A 12628-nucleotide genomic window follows, 5' to 3' on the forward strand; every position below is an offset into this window, starting at 1 on the left:
ATGAGGATCCCAGTGCCACCACCCCGCTGACCAGAAGCTCTCGGGGTGTGCGAGAACACGTGGGCAGACGAGGAGAGAGCAGTAGGAGTAGCAGTGTTATCTGTGGTAATCCATGTTTCCGTCAGTGCCAAGAAGTCGATGGACTGGAGGGAAGCATAGGCTGAGATGAACTCTGCCTTGTTGGCCGCAGATCGGCAGTTCCAGAGGCTGCCGGAGACCTGGAACTCCACGTGGGTCGTGCGCGCTGGGACCACCAGGTTAGAGTGGCGGCGGCCACGCGGTGTGAAGCGTTTGTATGGTCTGTGCAGAGAGGAGAGAAGAGGGATAGACAGACACATAGTTGACAGGCTACAGAAGAGGCTACGCTAATGCAAAGGAGATTGGAATGACAAGTGGACTACACGTCTCGAATGTTCAGAAAGTTAAGCTTACGTTGCAAAAAATCTTATTGACTAAAATGATAGTGCTGCTGGCTGGTGGAGTAGGCTAGCTAGCAGTGGCTGCGTTGTTGACTTAGTTTGAAAGTGTAGCTGGCTAGGTAGCCTCGGTAACTGGCTAGGTAACCTTGACAATTACTCTAAACTACACAATTATCTTGGATACAAAGACAGCAAAGACAACTATGTAGCTAGCTAACACTACACTAATCAAGTCGTTCCGTTGTAATGTAATAGTTTCTACAGTGCTGCAATTCGGTAGACGGTAGACGTTGGCTAGCTGCTGGCTTGCTAGCAGTGTTGCCTACGTTAGGACGAAAATAGCTGGCTAGCTAACCTCGGTAATTACGATAATTACTCTAAACTACACAATTACCTTGGATACAAAGACAGCAACGACAACTATGTAGCTAGCTAACACTACACTAATCAAGTCGTTCCGTTGTAATGTAGAAACTAATGTAATAGTTTCTACAGTGCTGCTATTCGGTAGACGGTAGACGTTGGCTAGCTGCTAGCTGCTGGCTAGCTAGCAGTGTTGACTAGGACGAAAATAGCTGACTAGCTAACCTCGGTAATTATAGATAATTACTCTAAACTACACAATTATCTTTGATACAAAGACGGCTATGTAGCTAGCTAAGATCAGACAAGTCAAACCGTTGTACTGTAATGAAATGTAATACTATCTGCGGAGCGAAATGCGACCACTCGCTCCAACAGTGCTGCTATTCGGTAGACGGTAGACGTTGGCTAGCTGCTAGCTGCTGGCTAGCTAGCAGTGTTGACTAGGACGAAAATAGCTGACTAGCTAACCTCGGTAATTACGATAATACTCTAAACTACACAATTATCTTTGATACAAAGACGGCTATGTAGCTAGCTAAGATCAGACAAGTCAAACCGTTGTACTGTAATGAAATGTAACGGACAGATAATACATTTTAAAGGAACTACCTGGTAAAATGTAGTCCAAATTTAAAAAAGACTTAACCTCTCATTAACTTTCGTTTTCAACATAAGGTGAAACCTAATCGATCTGAACAGTATTTTAGTCCTGTACTACTGTAGGCCTACATGTTCAATATGCTGTGTGTATTGTAGAAAGTGTTGGGTATGTTTTTCATTGAGTTGTCACTCAGTCACGGTTGTTCAGATCCGATGGGTTCCCTTACAGTCTCCCTGATGTTTGGCCTCAGCTCTGACACTGTCTTGTCAACAGCCTGTGGCAGCAACACACACACACACACACACACACACACACACACACACACACACACACACACACACACACACACACACACACACACACACACACACACACACACACACACACACGACCCCCCGCCCCATCCCCTTCTAGTCTTCACATCTCCAACAGATGTGCCACTAGCAGCATTCTTACATCCGTGTCAGTTCATAATCATCTCTCCTCTCCTGCTATCCCCTTCTCATACCCTACCCTTGCCCTGCAGACTTTATTCGGTCTGGAGAGGGGGTCTAACTTCCTGATGCCTGTGTATTTATGCAGTGCTGCTTGGCTATTCATCTGGTACACTGTAAAGAAATGCACAATGCACACTCTGGTGAGGTGCTGAAAAACGGAAGATAAACAACCAAGGCTCTGTAGCCGAGACGTTGGTTAATAAATCCACAAGCAAGGAGAGATGAGTGTATGATTTTTTTGTTGTTGCGTTGTTGTCCGTCAGGTTTCAGATTATGTAAGAGCTTTGTGTGATCCTTCACAGTAGTGTCACTATTGTCTCAGGGGGCCGTTCAGCCGCCCAGCCCTCTTCTACTCTCCTCCTCTGTGAGATGTGGGACACTTGACTAAGGTTACGTCCCAAATGGCTCTCTATTTAGAGAATTCCTTTTGAAGTAGTGCACTAAATAGGAAATAGGGTGCCATTTGAAACACATGCTCGGTTAATCCTCTTGATAGACGAGCCGACAGCTCTACTTCATCAAAGAGAAGAGACCGAGAAGAGGCGCCGTAGGGAGAGTTAGTGTTTGTGTGCTGTAATCTGAGATGAAAACGTAGTTATCCGTGAACGTATGAAGTGTATCTACAGTACATTTCCTGTAAGTATGTATCATAGTGTGTATCCTAATCCCTGCTCTCACTGCTTGTTTGTTGACAGATATTCCCAGGATTGATTCTATCGGATATAAAGCCTGCCAAAAAGATGAAGTTTAAGACGGTTTGCTACTTGCTTGTGCAGCTCATGCACTGTAGGAAGATGTTTAAGGCTGAGATCCCCTTCTCAAATGCCATGAACTGTGAGGACGGTGACAAGGTAAGATCTTTGAGTGTCTGTTTGTGTGTGTATGTTTGTGTGTGTTGTCTATGTGTGGGTGAGTTTGTGTGTTTGTGTGCATGCTTGTTTGTGTGTGTGTGTTGTGTAAGGGAATGTAGAGACAGAGAGAGAAGGTATGTGTGTGTATACATGTGAGTACATGTGTGTGTACATGTGTACATCCATGTGTACGTGTGTGTGAGCATGCATGTGCGTGTACTTGTCTGCGTGCAATGTGTGCTTCCCAACCAACCAGACTTTGTTGACCTTCATCAGTTTACTTTCAATTCCTTTGGTAATATGGCTGATTGTCAGTGTGTTACCTTGACCTGCTGTCCCTGTAAAGATATCCTGAAGTCTGTCTTCAGTTCAACTCTGGCTCAGGATATTTAAATCCAGATACTCAGGTCTGTGTGGGTGTGTGTGGGAAAGGAGATGTAACCTAAGAGCCAAAAGAAATCTCGCCCTTTCAGATAAAAACATAAAACTTAGTACAATCATTCCGTAAAGGGCATAAGAATCTCTATGTGGTTACATTTATATAATATGTCATAGAGCTCTGATGCTTCGTGAGAACCCTGGATGAAAGCATGTAAACATAGCTTTCAAAAGAGAGGGGATTGGAGTGAAGTTAAAATATACTCGACACAGACTGAGATATTCAGATTCAGGCCACACACACACTCTCTCCAGGCTGTCGGAAATGACAAATTAACTCCGAGAGAGAGGGAGAGGGAGAGTGGGAGATGGGAGAGTGGGAGATGGGAGAGTGGGAGATGGGAGACGAGGAAGGAGTGAAAGGATGAGTGCGCTCGGAGCAGCCGTGGGTGTATGATGTGATGAGTGTCCAATGCTCCTCGAACCATCTCCAAACAATTGGGTCACATGCAGAGTGGGAGAGACTAAAGAGAGAGACTAGAGGGAAAGTGAGAGGGCGACGGGAGAGGAAAGGGGTGAGAGACAGGCTTACAACACAGCCACAGAAACACTCATTAGCGTAATCAATGCACACACGCCACCAAAGCAACCAAGAGAAAGTGAGGGGTGATGAGGATGAAGTCAGTGGGGAGTGTGTTTGTTAACCTTCCTCAACCGTCCTCATTCGCTCTGTCGCCCCCCCCCCCCCCCCCCCCCCCCCATCCCCATCCCCATTATGAAGCCACTCTTTTCAGCCGCTCCTCGCTTACCCACTGTCTCTCACGCTGTGACACTGATGGGCATCAGTCTGTACAGCTCACTGGCTTTCTTCCTTCATCCAGGAAGACTCAATCAGGCTATATCCCAAATGGCACCCTGTGCCCTATATAGTACACTGCAAGTCAAAAGTAGAACACCACGAAGAGCACCATTTGGGACACGTCCTCATTCTCTCTGGTGTCAAATCACTGCTTTTGCTCTGCTGCTCCACATAGCCTACTGTACAATAATGACGCTTCCAAAGAACTATCAAGACAAGGGGGTTCAGTTGGGGTCAGAGAATCAATGTTAACTGTAGAGGAAATCATTTATGTTTTGTTTGTTGTGTGAAGATGAGCATTTAATATGTTGATGCCCCTTATCAATTCATATGAAGTCAACCACAAGGATTGACTTTGTTTGATTTCCCTTGCTCACATTTAAAGATTTGAGAACTGTTAGAACACACCTCTTCTTACTCCATGGTGAATTTTGGTGTTTGTAGTTAAGTATAAACTTTCTCTCACCCACAATGATACCCAACAGTGGACAGTAGAGGCCCAGCAATCTATTTCCTCCGTGACCCATTGTTTTGAACAGCTGGTATAAAACCCTCTGAACGTAGTTAAGTCAGGATTCCGTTTCCCACAATTCTGTGCCACAGCGGAGGGCCCTGCGGACGGCTCCAGAGAAGCTGCGGAACCGGACGTCGATGTCGGCTAACGTGACCCAGGCCAGCCCGGGAACGCGGGTCAACCGCTACATTGGTCGTCTAATCGAGGCGAGGCAGACAGAGTCAGACACAGCTGACCTCAACTTCCTCACACTCATGTATAAGTGCTCTGAGCGCGAGCAGAGGGTGAGTAACTATACTACACTTACAACATACATGCACAGACATACACACGCAAACATTGCAACGTAAGGAGTGACTTTTGAATCAGACGAGTGACTTTTGAATCAGACGTTTTGATAGAGGTAGCACTCAGAAGATGCTTTAATAATTATTTTATCTGAGACATCCCTCTCTCTGGTTGCTCTGCCAGTACCACCAGCTCCATGATGAGTACTTCACCAGCGCCGTGGTCCTCTCTCTAATTCTAGCTGCCTTGTTCGGCCTTGTCTACCTTCTCATCCTACCACAGTATGTACTAGATTATTATAGGATATCTGAGAGCAGCACATTCTGTACCTCTATCTCTTTCTCTGTGCCTGTCTCTTTATCTCTCTCTCTCTCTCTCTCTCTCTCTCTCTCTCTCTCTCTCTCTCTCTCTCTCTCTCTCTCTCTCTCTCTCTCTCTCTCTCTCTCTCTCTCTCTCATTTTAGTATATGATATCTGACAGCGACACACTGTCTTTCTAGCTCTGTCTCTTTCTCTCTTTCATTTCCCTGTATGATATCTAACAGCAACGTACACTCTCTCTCTCTCTTTTCTTTTGGTCTGCTGCCTCTTGAGTTGACTTCCACAGGCTCTGTCCACTAACTCACTACCTCTTCTTCTTCTCCTCCTCCTGTCTTTCCCCTATTCCTCCTCTCTCCTGCTGCTGTCACCAGGGGAACAGTGGTCCTGGTCCTACTGGTCTTCTGCATCTGTTTCCTAGTAGTTTGTATCATGTACCTGCATGTCACAAAATTACAGGTAAATGCCTGCTTGATGCCTTGGTCCAACTGATTTAACATGTCGTTCTTTTAGTTATTCACTCACTTTTTGTTATGAGAATTTTGTTATCAATGTTCATAAACTTCAAATAATCTACTCAGTCTGCTACCCAGAGTTTGTAAGATTCTGGTTTAAATGAAACAGACACATTTCTCAGCTTACAATAGTCAAAATGTTTATTCACGAGGACGTGAATACAAAGACATCCATTTTATAGCTGCGCACATACTTCCACACAAACAGTAGGTATCCTACGCACATACATACACACAAACAGTAGGTGAGTTTTATCCTTCTCCAGAGTTCTCACCACTGTGTATCACTACCCAGCCGACAGTTCCGTTCCCCTGAGATTAGGGAAACCTTAAGAAGTACTCCCTATGCTATCATAAGTTTCTCAGAGGCCTAGCCAGGTCGGTCCAAACACAGTTGAACTGTTCTCGTTTTTTTTCAAATCCTAAGCTATGCCTTGCTCAGACAGTCTGTGTTTTTCCACTATACAGATACATTGTTTAACCTAATTCTGACTAAAACTACACACATCATCAGATTATAATTTTATGATTCTAATCAATTTCATACAGTTATAAGGTTTCAGAGTGGAATTATTTTATCATTATCTTTCAACATATACATTATTTTATCACTTTTCTGATGGGTTGATTAGCTGTAAGTGATTTTCCATGGGTAGGTCAAACTCTTGGCCCAAGCTATAAGTCACTTTTGATAATTTAGTTAATTTAGCAAATATTACGTTTTTCTGCATATCTGCAAATATGAAATAATATTTTAGTCGGTAGTTGAAAGTAATATTATGTATGAAATTGATGTCAATGGCCTTCAGAAAACTTTTCAAAGTTCACTCAGTTTGTCTTCAAACTCAATGCTAAGTCTATTAATTTCAGCTTTTGTTGAAGTTGACAGATTGACTTTTTCCAACTTCCCCAACCCCCTCAGCTAATATTACATAAATTAAGTTATAATTCTTTTCAAATTCAAATTCTGTGTGGTAAGCTTTTTCTACTCTCCCTCCCTTTTCATCCTTAATCTGTTTCTCTTTGTGTCTATTCTCTCTCTCTCTCTCAGTGTTTTCCAGGCTGCCTCACCATTCAGATCCGTACCGTTCTGTGTGTTCTCATAGTGCTCTTAATCTATGCTGTAGCCCAGGCCTGTGTGGTAAGTAGGGTTAACAACAAGGCACTAAAACAACAATATTCATGATATTCATTGCAATACACTTGAAATCATAAATGTAAATGTCATGCAAATCAAATATGCAAAGAACCAACCTCTGAGTTACTGCTTGAGGGTTTTTGCCATTCTCTCCTCTGTTTCTCTGCCAGGTGGGCTGCATACCATGGCTGTGGGGCAGTGCCCACCACTCTAACAGTTCCATTGTCATCATTGACACGAGCGACGGTGCCAACCGCACCATGATGGAGCTGCCGTGCGACGGCGTCCGCTACGCCTTCCTGTCGTGCATTGTGGGCACGCTGACACTGGCGCTCTTCCTGCGCGTCTCCTGGATGCCAAAGATGGCCCTGTTGCTCCTGCTGGGGGTGCTGTATGTCACCGTGCTGGAGCTCAGCGGATTCAGACGCACCGCCGGGTAAGAGAGAGGACAGAACATACATATATATACACACACACAGGCACACATACACCGCCGGGTGAGGGAGAATACACACACACATTATGTATATAAACAAGCACACACACCAGTGGAGGCTGCTGAGGGGAGGACGGCTCTTAATAATGACTCTAATGGAATAAATGGAATGGTATCAAACACATGTTTGATACCATGCCATTCAATCCATTCCAGCCATACACTCAATTCCAGCCATTATTATGAGCCGTCATCCCCTCAGCTGCCTCCACTGACACAAACACAGGAGGGCGAGAGGGGAAAAAACGAACGGACAAATACACCCACCATCCTCCCACTGTCAGTCCTGAAGCTATAGTCCTCAGATTTACTCTGCTCCCCCTGCCACTCACGTATCTAAAGCCATGATTGATTTTACATGACAGTAGTGTCAGCTACGGTTTCCTCTTGGTTTGATTTGGAGTGGGAACAAGCAAACAACAGTCACAGGGATATTTCCATTTTGTGGGGACGTGTGTAGGAGGAGAGGAGTCTTTGCTTGTCCCCGACCTGCGCACTCTCACATGGGAACTGTTTGAAGAGGAGACACACAGTACATGTTCATTAACTCTATACCAAAAGGCTGAGCTGACAATGTAGGCTTTTGCTTGATTCAGCCGTGCATGTTAGCTACTCCTACTCAGTACCCAGGACCTAGTGCAGCTCGGCGCACAGACCCATTGTATCGATACAAACAGATCACTTACTGCATGAATCATCAACTATATTCAGCCACGGGGCAATTTTTTTCTTGAGCAGATGGTCAAGGGGCTGGAACATAATTACAAATAATTTGTAGGCTGCAAATTGAGCGCAAGAAGCCCAAACAGATAATAATATTTGACTAAAACATAACAATTTCAAACCTTGCTTACATTTGTATACAATCACATTATTGTTGGACATGAAAGACTGTGAAAACACCAGCAAATCAGCTCCAAGGGATTTTAATTCAGGAAATCTGGTCAAAGTATTCCCATGCAGTATCTCTCTATTATGTGTGGCAATACTTTGGAAATGATTTCCAACAATAAAACTCTTGTTCAGAAAACCTGAACAAATAAAAACTTGGGGGCCGCCGGTTGGGGAACCCTGGCTTACTGTATAACACTGGAATACTCTGATATCATTGAGATGGAAAACTACTTGTTGTTCTCCAAAGGGGTCTTATTATCCGTAAATACTATATCTGTGCTGAGTGAATGGTGTTTACATCACTGCTGGTTTAAGTCACCCTGTCTGGGTTTTCCTGCGGTTGTGGCTGACATGGTACAGTTGATGATATCACTGTTGGTTCTCACTGGTGGTTTCATCCACAGGCCACCCCCTTAATTGTTTGTGTAGTGGTCCAGACCTAATGTATGTTGCTGACATCAAATTTGGTTCTCACAAAGTGGGGGGTCCCTGTCCCTCCACGTCTCCCCTGTGAAGTTGTAATCCCCACTGTATTTATGTGGTCCCCCACTCCCCCTTTTATTAATGATGTGGTACAGTCCTACTGTATTATGTTGCTGACATCTATGTTAGTTTGTTCCCACAGTGGGGGGGGGGGGGGGGGGGGGGGGGGCGCGTCGATCCACATCTCCCCACTTTCACTATTAATTAATGATGTGGTACAGTCCTACTGTGTATGACTTATATTGCTAAGATTTCTGTTGGTGGGGTTCCATACAGTTACATGTACAGTGCATTCAGAAAGTATTCAGACACTTTGACTTTTTCCACATTTTGTTTTACATTACAGCCATATTCTAATATGGATTTAGAAAACAATCTCCACACAATACCCCATAATGACAAAGAGAAAACTGTTTTGTAGAAATGTTTGCAGAAATACCTTATTTACGTAAGTATTCAGACCCTTTTGCTATGAGACTCAAAATTGAGCTCAAATGCATCCTGTTTCCATTGATCATCCTTGAGATGTTTCTACAACTTGATTGGAGTCCACCTGTGGTAAATTCAATTGATTGGACATGATTTGGAAAGGTACACACCCGCCTATATAAGGTCCCACAGTTGACAGTGCATGTCAGAGCAAAAACCAAGCCATGAGGTCGAAGGAATTGTCCATAGAGCTCCAAGACAGGATTGTGTCGAGGCACAGGTCTCGGGAAGGGTATCAAAAACTGTCTGCAGCATTGAAGATCCCCCAAGAACAAAGTGGCCTCCATCATCAGTTCCTCTGTGGAGATGGGAGAACCTTCCAGAAGGACAACCATCTCCAACTCCACCAATCAGGCCTTTATGTTAGTGGCCAGAGGGAAGCCACTCCTCAGTAAAAGGCACCTAAAGGACTCTCAGACCATGAGAAACAATATTCTCTGGTCTGATGAAACCAAGATTGGATTTTTTGGACTCGTTTTTACTATGTCATTATTGGGTGTTGTGTCTAGATTGATGAGGGGGGGAAACGATTTAATCCATTTCAGAATAAGTCTGTAACGTTACAAAATGTTGAAAAAGTAGAGGTGTCTGAATACTTTCCGAATTCACTGTATGCACTGAACAGGTCTACAGAGGACGCCATCTCCACAGCTTTACACTCTGTCCTGACTCACCTGGGCAAAACCAACACCTATGTGAGAATGCTGTTCATAGACTTTAGCTCATTATTCAATACGGTCATTCCCTCTAGGCTGGTCACCAAACTCCATGACCTAGGGATCAGCCCCTCTCTCTGTAACTGGACTTAGGACTTCCTGACCAACAGACCCCAGTCTGTCAGGTTAGACAATTTCACCTCCTCAAACCTGAACCTGAACACCGGTGTGCCACAGGGCTGCGTGCTGAGCCCCCTCCTGTACTCCCTCTTCACCTACGACTGCGTTCCTGTACACGGTTCCAACACCATCATCAAGTTCGCAGATGACACCACGGTGGTAGGCCTGATCAGTGACAATGACGAGTCAGCCTACAGGGAGGAGGTCAAGCACCTGGCTGCATGGTGCTCTGACAACAACCTGGTCCTCAATGCAAAGAAAACCAAGGAGCTCATTGTGAATTACAGGAAGTCTAAAAGCTGCAGCCACGCCCCAGTTCTAATTGATGGCACTGAGGTGGAGCGTGTGCCCAGCGTCAAATTCCTGGGTGTCTACATCTCCGAGGAGCTTTCCTGGACCCTCAACACCTCAACCCTGGTCAAAAAGGCGCAGCAGTGCCTGTACTGTTTGAGGAGGCTGAAGAAGGCCCACCTGTCTCCCAAGATCCTGGTGAACTTTTACCGCTGCACGGTCGAGAGCATTCTGACTAACTGCGCCACAGTGTGGTTTGGCGGATGCTCTGTGGCCGACCGGAAGGCCGTGCAACAGGTGGTGAAAACCGCCCAGCACATCACTGGTGCCCAGCTCCCTGCCATCGTAGACCTTCAGCGTAAGCGGTGTCTGCGTAGGGCGCGCAGCATCATCAGGGACCCTTCACATCCATACCACAAACTGTTTTCCCTCCTATCATCAGGCAGAAGGTACAGGTCTCTACGTTCCCGCACTAGCAGGCTCAGGAACAGTTTCTTTCCAGCTATTTTAACCCTGCTGAACTCTGTGACACGGCACTAGCCATATCCACCCGCCCACCGCTTAGTACTGCCTCTCAGGGACCTTGTTTTACTACTCTCCTTGCACTCTTTACTGGACTCTACTGCTTTGCAAAGTCTGATTAAGGACATTATTCAGTTGTACATGTACATGCCTACCTCGGTAACCTCATTGCTGCTATCCCTGCATTTCAGTTGCATGCCTCCTTGCACTTGCCATTTGCCTTCATTGCACATTTATACATCCTACTTAATTGTTTCACTTGTACATTTTTTGTACTCAGTTATTTGCACTTCTGGTCAGATGCTAACTGCATTTCGTTGTACTGTATTATTCAATGACAATAAAGTTGAATCTAATCTAATCTAAAAATATCTCTGTGGGGGGGGGGGCTCTTTCCATATACCTCAACTCTCCCTTTTAATGAATGATGAGGTACAGTCTTTTTGAAGATTGTTGCTGATGTCTCTGTTGGTTTGTCCCACAGCGGAGGGTCTAATCTCCAGATCCAGGGCTATGAGCCCATCCTGTCCCTGTTGCTGTTCACCAGTGCCCTGGCCCTCCACTCCAGACAGCTGGACCTCAAACTACGACTGGACTTCCTTTGGGCCACACAGGTGTGTGTGTGACTGTGTGTGTGTCTGTGTATCTGTGTGGGCTGTTGTCCTATGCATAGATCTAGCTAGCTGATGAACACCATGCTTTACTCATCATCCGACCTTCTGTTGTGACCATATCATGCCAAGTCATATTTTGAGGCTTTTGGCTGCCAAGTGCCAGGCTATTGGCTGTTAAAGCTGCTGGCAGATGCTAGCATGGTGATGGCTGATATTGGCATTGTTGGTTACGATAGGACAGTGCTGATATTGGCACGGTTGTTTACGATAGGACAAGGGGCTGATATTGGCCTGGTTGTGTTGGGTTAGAGTTTGAAATACTTGGTATAGTAGAGGGTAATGGTTACATGTATGAGGAATGTATGTGGTGGGGTCAATGGAGGTTGGATAAGAAATATGGGCCTGGAGAGTTACTAAGTAAGGGAAAAGGCAATCACATGGTTACAGTCACTGATAAGGGTGGATAGCTGTGGATTTGTGAGGAATGTGGGCCCAGGTCAGGTCACATGAAGGGAGAAGGAACAGTTTCATTACACACATCTGTAACGGTTGTCGTCTAGAGGAGAAGAAGAGGACCAAGGTGCAGCGTGGTAATTGTTCATCTTGTTTAATGAAGGTGAACACTCAAAATACAAAAAACAACAAATGTGAAAAACCGAAACAGTACTGTCTGGTGCAGACACACAAAGACAGAAAACAACCACCCACAAAACCCAACACAAAACAGGCTACCTAAATATGGTTCCCAATCAGAGACAATGACTAACACCTGCCTCTGATTGAGAACCATATCAGGCCAAACACAGAAATTTGAAAAACATAGATAAACAAACATAGACTGCCCACCCCAACTCACGCCCTGACCATACTAAATAAAGACAAAAACAAAGGAAATAAAGGTCAGAACGTGACAACATCACTTAACTTCCTGCCTAGCAACAAATATGTTTTCTCCATATTTCGGTTGGAGGAACAAGGAATCAACTAATCAAATAAGCAGGAAATCAGGAATCTTCCATCCAGGATTTATGGAAAAACAGGGAATTTATTGAAAGTTCACAGAATTTTGTAACCCTAGATAGGACACGGGTGATATTGGCATGGTTGGTAAGGATAGGTCAGGCCAAGTCACTGATGGTTTGGTACAATAGAGCCACTTGGCTGGTAGGACAGTTATAGTGTCTAGTACGGTTTGGCTTTAGGTTTGGACCTTTAACTATTGATTCTACCAAATGCTCCTTGTCCACAATGTCAGGCTAA

At 44.9% G+C, this 12628-nt stretch overlaps 1 protein-coding gene across 1 annotated transcript in view; it reads left to right on the forward strand.

Moving 5' to 3' along the window:
• Positions 1-12628, forward strand: part of LOC120020682 (adenylate cyclase type 1-like) — a 72925-nt gene that overhangs the window by 55583 nt on the left and 4714 nt on the right. Inside the window, exons 8-15 of the mRNA XM_038964385.1 lie at positions 2579-2734; positions 4575-4769; positions 4957-5054; positions 5465-5549; positions 6657-6746; positions 6914-7179; positions 9932-10681; positions 11239-11368. Coding sequence (XP_038820313.1) covers positions 2579-2734; positions 4575-4769; positions 4957-5054; positions 5465-5549; positions 6657-6746; positions 6914-7179; positions 9932-10681; positions 11239-11368 — 1770 coding nt within the window. The remainder of the gene's footprint in view (positions 1-2578; positions 2735-4574; positions 4770-4956; positions 5055-5464; positions 5550-6656; positions 6747-6913; positions 7180-9931; positions 10682-11238; positions 11369-12628) is intronic.

This window comes from Salvelinus namaycush, chromosome 25, assembly GCF_016432855.1.
Source record: "Salvelinus namaycush isolate Seneca chromosome 25, SaNama_1.0, whole genome shotgun sequence".
Classification (NCBI taxonomy): Eukaryota; Metazoa; Chordata; class Actinopteri; order Salmoniformes; family Salmonidae; genus Salvelinus; species Salvelinus namaycush.